Source organism: Talpa europaea (assembly GCF_964194135.1).
Source record: "Talpa europaea genome assembly, chromosome: 5".
Classification (NCBI taxonomy): Eukaryota; Metazoa; Chordata; class Mammalia; order Eulipotyphla; family Talpidae; genus Talpa; species Talpa europaea.
The window spans coordinates 33,568,141-33,582,080 of record NC_140071.1 but is presented as its reverse complement, the minus strand read 5'-3'; the positions used below and the strand labels follow the sequence as shown (position 1 = coordinate 33,582,080).

The window sequence follows — 13,940 nt, the reverse complement described above, 5'->3', positions numbered from 1 at the left end:
AAAAAAATGTTCATTGGCGCATTATAACAGCTAAAAATTAGAAACCACCCAAGTGCCTATTGACAGATGATTGGATAAAGATGTGAGATACACACACACACACACACACACACACACACAACGGAATACTATTCAGCTGTTAAAAATGAAATTCTGCCATTTGAGACAACATGGATATACCTAGAAGCCATTATGTGCTTAGTGAAATAAGTTATGCAGAAAAGGGCAAACCTCATGATTTCATTCACACAAAGAAACAAAACAAATGAATGTACTAAATAAAACAAAAATAAACGTTGAGACTATAAGACCAAATTAATAGTTGTAGAAGGGAAGGGGTAAAGAAGGTAGGTAATGGGTAAAAAGGGTCAGCTGTATGGTGAAATATAGAACTGGACTTTTAATAAGGCAGAGGTTATAATTCAAGGTTTTAGTTTTAGTGCTTGACTATAGAATTGGTCTTAATGTAAAATAGTATATGCAGATGTTGATTTATAATGATGCATTCCTTAAATTTATATAATGTTATAATGCACTGTAACTTCAATAAAAAAATTTTAATTATAATAAACCTTTTTACATAGAGTTCTTACAAATCTAAAAGTAAAAGAAATAGCCTATTAACAATCCAGCCAAAAGATATAAACAAACAATTCACAACAGAAAATACACAAATGGCCAAGATATTTTTAAAGGTTCAGACTCATAGTCAGAAAACTGTTAAAACAAGAAGATGCCAGTTTTTTCATGTATACAGTTTACAGTGATTAAAAGATTTATAAAATCTTATATTGAAAACAGACCTCATTTACTACTGCTGGGAGTAAACTAGCAGATTTCCTGGAGGCAAGTGTAGCATTACGTTCCAAATTTCTTAGAAATATGCATACCTTTTGACCTGTACATTCTAATTTTAGAAAATAACCTATGAACAAAGATTCATCTTTATGGATCTTTATTACAGAATTAAAGAATTGGAAACAATATGAATGTTTAGTAGTAATGAATTGGTAAAAAAATAGTAAAATCTTATTTTAAAAGATGAAATCATATGTGAAAATAACCCCATCTATTACTAAGAAGAACCTGAAGGCTATAAAATTGTATAAACAATTTTTTTGGATTTTGTTGTTTGTTTATTGAGATAGGGTGTCAAATTTATTGTCCAGATCAGTGCAGCTAAGAGAATACTAGTAACAGTTATACCACAAAATGAACTGTTTCCTTGCTGAGGAGCCTTATCAAAAGGCAAATCTGATAGTCTGTGTTTAATCTGGTGTTTAATTCAACCTTTTAAAATGAAATTGCGGGGCCTCCCTGGTGGCGCAAGGGGTTAAGCACCACACTATGAAGCTATCCACAGCCTCTGCAGCACAAAGGTGCCACCTAATGACTGATACACAAGAGTTCAATCCCCTTTGATCCCGGCAGGGGAGCTACCCACATGGCACAGCTGACCTCTTCTGTCCTGCCCTCTGCTCCCCTCAGTAGTGTATTTCTGCTTCCCACTCTGTCTCAGGTGAATCCTCTCCTCTCACCCCCTCCCCCACATATCTCTGGCTTGTACCCCACCTCTTGTATGCATAAATAAGTAAATCTTAAAAATAAATAAATAAATAAAATTGCTTAGTGCTAGAAGTTTAAAGCAACTTTAATAGTGATTAACTCTAAAATTAGACCTATGGGACAGTACGTTCTATTTCACCTCTACTTAATAAACAAACATACAGCTTTGGATCAAGTATCTACAGAGGACTTCGTGGTGATCCTCCTAAGCAATTAGGAGCTGAAAATAGACATAAAGCAATCTATTCTTAGAATTCAGAAGGTTTTTTATTGTATAGCTAAACCTACATTATTTTATATGAATCAAATTTAAACAAAAACAGTATGGGATTAAATTTCTCAAATCAAACCCTCAAGCTAGACTTTCTCTTCCCTTCTATTATGTGAACCTTAGAAGTATTAAATGAAAGATAGTAATTTAAAACACCTTCAAAAGAAAGATATTAAAGTGGAAAACCAATAGGGATTCCTGTTTTATTAAACCTACTTTACTACACTGTTATAATTTGAGATGCTACACTGCTTTTATTAAAAATTCTAATTTTACAAGTCATTTTTAGAGGCATTTTAAAGAGTGCTTTCTTTTCTATAAAATAATATTATATGATAAAGTATGAAAAACATTCTTAGTCTATTTATCCTTATAGGTCCTTTCTAGTTTGCGATCATATATCATTTTCTGATATTGGCAGAAAAGTGCCATTTTTATGAATAGGAATTCTTTATACTTTTCAAGTTGATATCATTATTTCAGAGTTGGTCCTTTTAAAATATGTTCTTCTCTAATGACTTAATCTCAGCATTCTTTAGTTCAGTTAGAAATAAAGGTAGTCTTATTTTAAAATTGTTTCAATTTTCTCTTTTACACTAGTTATTTCCTGTGATTTTTTTCTTCAAATAGTTAATCTTTTTGTAAGACATCTGAAATAAGGATTTCAAAATATTATAGGTTATTAAGATGCTTAATACAGGAATATCCCAAAGCCATAGCCCTGGGAATTCCCAACCCTTCTGGTTCCTCCCTAATGGTGCCACCTATTGACTGACACACAGACTCGCCTCAGCCAGCCTATCCCCTAGTTACTTTCTTCTCCCTTATAGTAGACCTACACTAGTGGCCAATAGTCTTGTAGCTCTATTATTTCATCTTGGATAGTTCCTTTCTTTTATGCACATCTTTCTTTTCTCTTTCTCACATTCTTTTTGACAACTTCTGTCTCTCTCCCCTTCCTCACTCCTTCCCTCTCTGTCTCTCTCTCTCTCTTCCCCTCTCCCCTTCCTCACTCCTTCCCTCTCTGTCTCTCTCTCTCTCTTCCCCCCTCCCCCCCCTTCCCCAAAAACATTTCTGATTGTAATTGGTTAGTAAGATCACTACATTACCCTTTCAAGGAAAGTTGATGATACAATTTTTTTTACTAGGTTATATATAAAACAAATACCACAGGAAGATTATAGAGGTTTTTCTCTACTTCTTTGTATTCCTTTAATTAACATTTTTTCACAAATACTTAAAATGAAGTTAAATTAACTTATTCTATTTTGTTTAATTTCTAACATTGTAGATGAATTTTCTATATATTTACTTTTCTCTTTTTCTTTATGATGTCTTTCTATTTTCATTGTAAATATTCAATTATACCTTAAAACATGGAACATTGAACCAGAAAAGGGGTGAAGAGGCAACTCATTCAAACTATCTCAAGTACTGACCATATTTAATGGCAATATTTCTATAGGAAAAAGATAATTTTAGTTCCAAACAAGTAACAGAAAGCAATTTTTAAAAATACAAACTGTCTTTAAGTGAAACATTTCTCATGCTATTGTCTTAAATGTCTATACTTGAAAAGGAAAAAAATAATTTTCTCCTAAATCAGTATAATTCAGGATATCAGAAGCAAAAGAAAAGTTCTGTCATCTAAACTTTGAAACACATGACATAATATATACCAGGTTAATGATCTACATCAGCAGTACATTTACATGTACAATACATTTGCCTATTTAATTTTAATCATTGTTTGCAAACATATGTGACTACTAAACTTTTTTCTTGTATAGTTCTAATATCCCATGGAACAAACTTTGAGAAACAACTATGATTATTAATTATTCAGAACTAAAAGATTGATAACACTAGTATTTGTTGATGGTTTCCTATATGTCAAGCACTGTTCTCAGAATTTTATATAAATTTTCTTATTTAAAGTCTAACATAAACCTATGAAGTACAATTACTAGTATTATTCCCCTTTTACAGATGAAGAAACTAATGTTCAAAGTGGTTAATAACATGACCCACGTCACATGGCTAGTGGGATAAGTGTATGGGTCTAAGCAGTCAATTTTCAAAATCCATTTACAGTCTCTGGTCTCTGTGACCTTTAGTGATATTATTTATCAATGTTCAGCTAACGAAAAAATGACTTTTAAAATATTGTGTTATTTTTATCACATAGACATTGCTGGAATTCCTCTTCCTCAGAATCTGAGTGGGTATTCATTGTTGCCATTATCATCAGAAACTTTTCAGAATGAACAGAAATCCCAAGCTCCACATCCACCCTGGATTCTGAGTGAATTCCATGGGTGCAATGTGAATGCCTCCACCTACATGCTTCGAACCAGCCAGTGGAAATATATAGCCTACGCTGATGGTGCTTCAGTCTTGCCTCAACTTTTCGGTAAATTTGTTGATATATTTTTTCAGTGTAATATTATGTGTAATGAGCTGAACTACTTAGCATTGCTTCAGTTTCATCATTAAATAAATAAATAGCTGCTGCTTCTCATTCTCAACAATCTACAAAAGGTTGCTTATGTGAGAAGCAGCTTCTACGCAAATCAACATCTGAATTCCAGAGCAAGTGCCCAAAGGCTTTTGGGTAGGGTCTCATGATTGAAACTACTGTTTTGTCAGATCAGGGCATCTTTGAACACTGGTGTTATCTTTCCCAGTCAGTGGTCAACACCCTCTCATTGTGCCTGGGTTTCACCTGTTCTGGAGGATTAAAACCTATAGCTCATAAAGACTGATATTGTGTATATTTTATTTAATATTCACCCCAGCCCTACAAGATGGTGCCGTTGTCTTCATTTTACAGAGAAGGAAATTAGGGTTAAAGGGATTCAGATACCTACACAAACTCACAGTTAAATGGCAGAGCTGGGATTTCAACCAAAGGATGACTCCAAAATCCATGTTCCTTTACCCTACAAAAATGCCTGCTAGCTTCACAAGTCTATGAATTAATTCTTAAATTTTAAAAATATTAAAAATAATTATTAACTAAATTTCTTAAAAATTTTTAAATTATTAAATTTAAAGTTGTACTTAATCATTGCCACATTTTTACACCTAAAATATGTGCTAAAGCCATTATTAACATTTATTTCTCCCTACATTTCCTTTCCAGTTGGAAATATCAAAATGATTAACTCAAAACAATTTTTTAGGGGCCAAATTGATTGTCCTTACCTTAAGGAACAAGAGATTTTTGACTTCAAAAAGAAGTCCTTAAATTTTCATTCTAATGAGTAATAGCATCTCCTGCTCATTCATTGACTATTGTTGCATGGGCAACACCACACTGATAAAGAAACAGGAGTCATGTAGCAAACTGCACAATGCAGGATGCTGCTGAAGAACAAGATCCTGGCCTTTTTATTGATAGAATAATCATACAGCCTCAGTTGTAGGGGAGGGAGGAAACAAGGAAAGGGGGAGGGGTGTAACTAGAAAATGTGCTCTGTCATCTATAATGCCAGAGATTGTGAATCTGCTCTCCAGGCACTTCTCATCTGTTTGATTACTAGGTATTATAACTGAGATCAAGCCCTAGTTTCCCAGCCATGGTTTCAATCTTATCAACAAGGCATTCCACTGATCAGCTTCTGGGTTTCCTTGTCATACATCAGTCTTTGCCCCCACTCCATCCCCAGTATTCCCAGTCATACTTCATGAGCATAGCCTTCCCAGGGTGATCAAGCTTTCTGCTCTTGATTGATTTGAAAGGCACTAATTGACCCGAGCAGTTCTGACCTTGCTTAGGAATACAGAACCATAGGTGACAAAATGGTGGCTGAACAGGCTGCTTCGGATTAGCAGACCCACAGACTATGTTCTGAGAAAAGTAGAATTGACTGTTGAAGTATCAATAGGAGAGCCTACCTTTCCTATATTCTCTAGGGCTTATTCAGTGACCACCCTTTCTCAGAGAGGTGCCATCAAAAGTCTGCTAGCAAAGTCGTAAATATCTCCAAAGGTCTTCTGACTCGTACAGTCAAATAGGTCTATGAAAGTTTTTCCCAAAGTATGTTGAGCATACTTTGTTCATTTACTATCTTAAGAAAATTGTCATAGATTTTGATTTGCTATTTTTGTATTAGATTGCATCCTGGTTATTTCCTCTATCTTCCTACCTCGCAGGTGCCAAGGGTAATTATGTTAGCTGAAATATTTATCATTATTCTCTCACTGGTAGTGATTGAAAGTTTTTATTTCCAGGACTTTGTGTTCAAATGGACAGTATTAATGAATGTAACTTTCAAAAATCCAAGTTTTTGATAGATATGTAAAGATATATGAAGAAAACAGACTTAGTAAAGTTGCAAGAGAATGATTTGGCTATATTAAAAATCCTTAGAGCTAGAAGGTTGGGAACTGTTAAATTGGGACAATATAAGAATTGCTGTTTTTCTTTTCTGTGAGGCATCAAAAACAGAAAGAGTTAGAGCTAAGCTAGCTTACTAATGACAAGGGGGTGAGTGTTTCTGCCATCTAAGAACAGAGAAAGGGAAAAAAATCACAGGGTTATCTTAGCAAGGAGAGGAGGGATTGGGGTCAAAATAAGGGGGTTGCAATTGTATGGGGAATATAAAAATAAAATTTATTATTAAAAAAATAAAATAAAAGATATGGCCATTAAGGCATACAAACAAACAAAAAAAAAAGAAAAAAAGAAAAATAATTTGGACATATACCTAGAGCAGTATTTAAGCTTTGGTGTTTTGGTTTGCCATATATACTGCCCTTCATCTTACTATACTAAAAGTAATGGAAAATTGAAACAAATTCTAATTGCTTGTCATAGAGTAATGACATTCTAAAAAATTTTTTAAACAGATTACAATTTTGACAGGTATTTTTTTTTCTTTTAGATCTTTCCTTAGATCCAGATGAACTAACAAATATTGCTACAAAATTTCCGGAAATTACTTATTCTTTGGATCAAAAACTTCGCTCCATTATAAACTACCCTCAAGTTTCTGCCTCTGTCCATCAATACAATAAAGAGCAGTTTATCAAGTGGAAAAAAAGTGTTGGGCAAAACTATTCAAATGTTATAGCAAACCTTAGGTGGCATCAGGACTGGCTAAAGGAACCGAGGAAGTATGAAAGTGCAATCGATCAATGGCTTAAAGCACATGCTAATCCAAAAAATTTTTGAACAAGAATAAGAAAATGTTCTCGAGCTCATGTTAAAAGATCATGATCAAGTATGTGTTTTAAATATTCACCTTAATAATTACTGATTTTAGTTTCAAGGAATGTATTCTTAAATGCAATACTAATCATAGAATTACATATTTTCAATAACAATTACTATCAAGACCTTAAGAGCTTATCAATTTCTAACAACTTAATAGAAGTATTAAAAGGAAGGATGTAAAGGGCCTCCCTGGTGGCACAAGGGGTTAAGCACAGCACTGTGAAGCTGCCCGCAGTCTCTACAGCACGAGTTCGATCCCCAGCCAGCCAGCGAGCTACTCATGGCGCAGCAGACCTCTCCTTTCTCACCTGCTGCCCCCTTAGCAGTGTATTTCAGTAAGTCTGCCTGTCCTGCTCCCCAATCTGTCTCTAGTGAATCCTCTCACCCCCGCACCTCTGGCTTGTACCCCATTTCTGGTTGCATAAATAAATAAATCTTTAAAAAAAAGGAAGGATGTAAAAAGTATAATATAAAATTATATTCCTCTGAATATTATGAATATAGGATATTTTAACAGTCATTATTACTTATAACTCAAAAAATAGTTATTTGTATTTGATTGTTTGGTGGGTTATTTGTATTTGATGGAATAGACCATTTGTATGTATTTCTGAATCTGGAGTATTTGATGAGACAAAGACTCAGGATATGGCTAATTTTATTGCTCGCTTTTAAAAAATAGGTTATATATCCATAAGGCATAAATTCTGAAAGGTACAAAAGGGTTAACAAGCATGTAATCTTCCTCCTTTCCCAGGCCCCAAACCATATAGTCCCCCTTCCTGTAGGCAACTATTGTAACCACTTGCTTATGTATCTTTTTAGAGACAAGAGCACCATGCTATAATATACATGAAACCTAAAACAATGATGCCAGACACAAAGGCCATATGCAGTATTGCTGCGTTGATAGGAAATGTCCAGAATAGATAAAGCCATAGAGACATAGTGTGAGGTTTCTTTTTGGAATGATTAAAATATTTGGAATTAGTGATAGTGAATTGTGAATACTTAAAGTACTGAATTATATACTTTTGTAGAATGGATTTTATGGTGTATGAATTATATTATAGTTTTAAAATGAAGAACCATGACATTTCTTTCATCTGTGAGCATGACAAAAATTTAAAACGGTAAAGTTCATTTTTGTTGGGACCAAGGAGAAAAAGACACAGTGCTGTGCCGTTGTCAAGGACAATTCAGCACTGTGTAGTCAAATGCTTTAAAATTATATGTGCTCTGCCCTAGCAATTCCAGTTCTAAGATTTTATCTCAAGGGAATAATTGAGATAACGTGTTTGCAAGGATGTATGTGTAGAGATGTTCTTCACAGAGTTATTTATAAAGTGAAAATTGGGAAACCTTTGTTTAAAAATAGGTTACTGAAATCACTGTAATCTTTTACATTAAACAGACATTATATGACCGTTTTAATTGATTGATGTGTAAATGGATGTGTAAATCTGTTCAAATTAATCTGAAGAAAAAAAAAGCAGGATACAAAATAATGTATATAGCATGCTCTATATTTGTAAATATGTAGATCTAGTTATTTAATCTAAGGGATATATAACTAAGTATTAGCAGTTATCTCTGGGTGTATGGTAAGTGATTTTTGTTGTTGCACTAATTTTTTTCAATTAATATGTACTATTTATACAATAAAATAAATATTTATTTTTTAAAACATATAATCAAACATAGCCTCACCTGTATTGAGACAAACTAGCATCATATGCCTCTGAAACATACACTGAGGAAACATATTATCTATGTAGACTTTTTGCCCCAAAAGTCTAATCTAGATTTAATTATATAGGAATAAATACAACTTTACAGATATTCTGTGAAAAAATGGACTCTTTAGACCAATCAGTGTCAAAAAGGGATTTAAAAAGGCTGGCTAGGTTAAATGCCAATAAACAAATATCATAATTAAATATAAATTATGATCCTTGATTATACCCAGCAGAGTGGAAAAAAACAAACCCATAGCAAACACTTCACTATGAAATTTGTCAGAGACTAAGAGAAGATACAATGAAGTTCTAGGTCAGAAAGACAATGGTCACAGACAAATCAGGAATCAGAATAGTTTTAGGCTTCTCAAAACTAACACTTAGATGCCAGGAGGCAATGGAGCAATGCTTCTCAAAGTCAGAAGGAAAATGTTTTCAATTAGAATTCTAAGCCCAGTTAAATCATCAGTTAAACATGAAGGTAAAATAAAAGAGATTTGCAGACATGCAAGATCCCAAAGAGTTACCCTTTCTCAAGGTGAGTGACCAGAGGGTCTAGGATGAAGGTGAAGATGCCCTGAGGACAGGCAATAGGAGGCACAGTGAGGGGGCTCTCACTGCTATGTCCTGGGCCTCCATACAGTCTCCACCTTATGACATGTTAAATGATGTATTAAACAAAAAAGGGGGAAAACCAAGACAAAAGACCACATAGGTTCATGAAACAGGAACTCCAACCCCTGATGTCAACAAATGGAAGTTCTGCCATGACAGTTATTAGCAGACCTAGACAGAAGCCAGCTCACAAAAAGGAGGTAAATTGACATCTCTGGTAAGAAAGTTTCCAAGAAAAAAAATTTTAATTGTTATATAATGTTACTAAATTAATCTTATGGGAATTCTATAGGAAGAATTAGCTATGGTAACACTGAAAAGACAATTATTAACTTCAAGAAAAAGAAAATGATATACTACAACTAAGAATATTTTCAGCTAAGAATATTTTCATTTCATAATATTATAATCATGGAATATAGATCTAACCTTAAAATATCACTGTATTAATAATATGAGAAAGAAGAAACAGTGGGAACAGAGATGTGAGATTTAAGTCTTTACCCTTAGCTAGTGAGAAGCTAATAGATAATACCTAAAAGTGTTGAATCAATAAATACCATTACAAACTTAAGATTTCAAACTATGGAATAAGTAAATGCCAGAAGAAACAGCAAAGAAAATCTAAATCAGTTCACTTGAGAAGAGTGGATAGAAAAGTGAGGATGTGTAGGCAGGGAACATTTTATGTTGTTCTCAGTCCTCTAGTTCTATTTGACTTTCAAACCTTGTGCATGTGTTATTTTGATAAGAATTATTTTTTAAAATCAATGTTTTATCAAGTGTTATGAAAGTTAAGTTCATGAAATGTAATTTTGCCGGTGGAGTCTTGTTCTACAAGAACATTTCAACAAATTTGAGACAAATTATAAAATTATCATGGGAAATAGGAAACTGATTTTGGCTAGGCGAATCATCGAATTTTGATTATTGCTCAGAAAGAGCTCCCTAAAAGAAGTAGATCATAAGCTAGGATGATATATATTACTCATAAAAGGGCCTTGGGCAAAACCCTCTGAGACTAGAATGTGAAAATTAAGCCAGGAGCTTGATTCTCCAAGGCTATCTCTCTTCCCCTGCCTTAAATGTTCCACCAAAAATGGTTCTTCTAAAAAAAAAAAAAAGCTTCCTTGGACCTCTAAATGACACTGCCTTAGGCATGAAAGGCATTTTTTCTTAGGTAATGGATTTATAGTGAAGGCAGTTTGCTTTATTCAAGGCTATCTGACATACAACCTCTAGTCATTAATTCAACAACTCAACACACATTTACTGATTCCTCTCATATCAGATCCAGTACCAGGCACTAGGGATGTGATGAACAACAGCTCAGGAAATAGGAGTCCTGGGCTAACTGGCAGGACTGTCATCTGTGCCCAACAAAGCCTTCTGTCCCAAGTATCTTTAAAGTGCCAAATGTTTCCCGGGCCTCAGAATGTGTACCCCAGTAGAAGCCCAGTCCAGGAAACACAGGAATTCTACTTTCACTGTGACTACTGCAGAGGGTAGATAAAAGACAAATTAGTGCTTCCAACAGGGAAATTAAAATGTGTTTGTGTGAAGGCAGGGCTAAAATAAAAGAGGCAGCATTTTATCTAAGTCATTTCCTGTTACTTGGTTTTCTTTTTAAAAAAATTGGCCGCCTTACCATTTTCTTAGTCACCTTTCTCTAGGCTTATTGGAGGCGTAGTCCCTCCTAGCAACCTCCCATCTGCTAGAAAACAGAATCAAGAGAATGAGGAGTCGTAAGAACACATCCTTCACTAGATGAAAATATTAGGGGAAAAGCAATAAATGTATTACCATTTGCATAAAACCTATTAATGCCCTCTTCAGACTAATGAAATGAATTTGACATCATGAGAGCAGCTGTGCTCTGCAGCTTCTAGTAACGAGGAGTATTTGAAACAATCTGCAAATCGCTGCTACTCCTACTTGCCAAGCAACATCACTGACTTTAGTTCTCTTCAAGTAAAATACTTTCATTGTTGGCCAGAGGAAGACCTATTTTTAGCAAGGTTCATCTCTTGGATTCCTCTTTTGTTCAAAACGCTGTTAGGTTTCATATGTTTCTGTTTTTCTCATACTGGTGCAGATCCATGCTCTTTCAAACCGGTTTGTTCTTTTTTTTTTTTTTTTTTTTTGTCTTTAATCAAAACTAGCCTCCCCTCCCCCACCACCTCCCCCACCCCACCCCCAGAAATCACGAAACCATTTTGAGAGATACAATCTCAATTAGGAGCTTAACATGAACCATTAAAGTGGCCGGGCAAAGAGACCCTCCCACCACTGAGCTCCGGAGAGAGCATGTGCTGCGAGGGCTCCCAAAGCCGGGTGGTGGGCGGCTCCCGGGAGGGCAGCGTGGGGGCCAAGCCCTGGAAGGGGATCCACCGGGACTGGGAGCGGAGACGCGGAAAAGAAGGTGGAGAAGAGTAATCATGTGTTTTCCTCGAGTGTACAACCCACATTTGAGTGACAAGTGACGAGGACAACCTATAAAAACAACTAAGAGCAAATCCCCCTGAATCCATCTCCCCCTGCGTGTGTGCGTTTTCAACTAACTTTGGGAACTCGTGGACCTGGTGTCGCGCCCCGCGCTGCCTCGCCCGCACCTCTCTTGCCCGTGAGCTGCCTGCCCTCTTCGGTGCTTCCTCTTCCTCCAGGCTCAGGATGGAGGTTCCTCTAAGCCCCCCAGCTCCGTCGCCGGCGCCCAACCTGTCGGTACCCATCTCGCTGGATTGGGCTCTCAACTTGACTTCCTCGGAGCAGGAGGCCCAGGTCCCCGGGGCACCGCCGCCGCCAGAGCCGCCGCCGGAGCCGCCCAGTCGCCGCGTCCGCCTGGTCCTCCTGGGGGTCATCCTGGTGGTGGCGGTGGCTGGCAACACCACGGTACTTTGCCGCCTGTGCGGCGGCGGTGGGCCCTGGATGGGTCCCAAGCGTCGCAAGATGGACTTTCTGCTGGTGCAGCTAGCCCTGGCCGACCTGTACGCGAGTGGGGGCACTGTGCTGTCGCAGCTGGCCTGGGAGCTACTGGGCGAACCCCGGAGGGCTGTGGGCGACGTGGCTTGTGGCTTCGTGCAGCTGCTGCAGGTATCAGGGCGGGGCGCCTCGGCCCACCTGGTGGCACTCATTGCCCTCGAGCGCCAGCGCGCGGTGCGCGGTCCTAGGCACCCGCAGCTGCCCGCGCGCGCCCTCGCCGGCCTCGGCTGGCTGCTGGCTCTGCTGCTGGCTCTGCCCCCCGCCTTCGTGGTGCGTGGAGGCGTCCCCTCGCCACCACCCGCCGCGACCCCTGCCGTCCGCACCTGGTTCGCGGAACGTAGCTGCCGTGGCATCTTCACTGCCCTGCCGCGCTGGCACCTGCAGATCTACGCGCTCTATGAGGCCGTCGCGGGTTTCGCGGCGCCGGTCGCGGTCATGGGCATCGCTTGCAGCCGCCTGCTCCGCGCCTGGTGGCAGCGCCCTCCCGAGGCCCCCTCGGCAGAGACGCCCTGGCCTGCCAACTTGGGCCGAGCCCCCGCGCCTAATGCGCTGCCCCGAGCTAAAGTGCAGAGTCTGAAAATGAGCCTGGCGTTGGCGCTGCTGTTCGTGGGCTGCGAGCTGCCCTACTTCGCAGCCCAGCTGGCGACCGCGTGGTCGTCCGGACCGGTGGGAGACTGGGCGACCGGGTATCTGGCAGTGACTCTGCGACTCGTAGGGGTGGTCAGCAGCGCTCTCAATCCCTTCGTCTACCTCTTCTTCCAGGCAGGCGACTGCCAACTACGGCGGCAACTACGGAGGCGCCTGGGCACTGTCTGCTGCGCGGTAGAGGGAGTCACAGAGGACGAAGAGGGGGCGCCGGGCCATCAGGCGCTGCACCGCCATCGGTGGCCTCAACCCCATTATCACCACGCTCGGCGGGAACAGCCGGAGGAGAACTGCTTGCGCCCACCCCCGCCGCGCCCGCGGGTGCTGCCTTGCTCCTGCGAAAGCGCCTTCTAGGTATTGGATGGCCCGAGGCGAGGCACCTGGAGCCGCTGCACGGCCGCAGCAGAACCGGAGCGGCCGGGGTCCATCGGCAGGAGGATCTCGGAGAGAGTGACGCTCAAGTTGTCCCCTACTTCCACTCCCCTATGATATTTCTGATGTTTACATTTTCCCAAACTCTTCCTGTTTCTTTTCTCCCTTCCAGTTCTCTCGCTTTTCCCCAGTTGGAGAGAGCAAACCTTTGGGAAGCTGTGAAATAGTTAGAGCTTAATTTTGCAGTTATCTTTCATGCTCCCCATAGTGTTCAGAATAAGATCATTTGTTTTCCCTAAATTGCCAATTTTTATTATGTGTTGTGTTGTCATCTCTTTTTACTGATTTGGAATCGTGTTCAAACCAAGTATACTTGTGGGACCCGAGAATTTTTCTTTCTAGTAGGAAAACTCCCACATTAATCTCCCTGAGGAGCCTGGAAAGTATACCAGAGATATTGTCAGATATGTAATCATGCTGTCACTTCAGAGTCACAGAGTATTTGTAAAATAAAAACATTTCTCACAGAGCA

The 13,940-nt window shown here is 38.8% G+C and overlaps 2 protein-coding genes across 2 annotated transcripts in view; both read left to right on the top strand.

Moving 5' to 3' along the window:
* The window catches only part of ARSK (arylsulfatase family member K), a gene marked incomplete at both ends in the record, with an annotated part of 28,616 nt that extends 21,600 nt beyond the window's left edge, over positions 1-7,016 (top strand). Inside the window, 2 exons of the mRNA XM_084232924.1 lie at positions 4,026-4,250; positions 6,727-7,016. Coding sequence (XP_084089050.1) covers positions 4,026-4,250; positions 6,727-7,016 — 515 coding nt within the window. The remainder of the gene's footprint in view (positions 1-4,025; positions 4,251-6,726) is intronic.
* A 4,858-nt stretch (positions 7,017-11,874) lies between these two features.
* On the top strand, positions 11,875-13,649 carry GPR150 (G protein-coupled receptor 150). Its single transcript, XM_084233343.1, has one exon. It carries the CDS (start codon positions 12,083-12,085, stop codon positions 13,388-13,390), a length of 1,308 nt encoding a protein of 435 aa, XP_084089469.1. The 5' UTR covers positions 11,875-12,082; the 3' UTR covers positions 13,391-13,649.
* Positions 13,650-13,940: the final 291 nt, after the last annotated feature.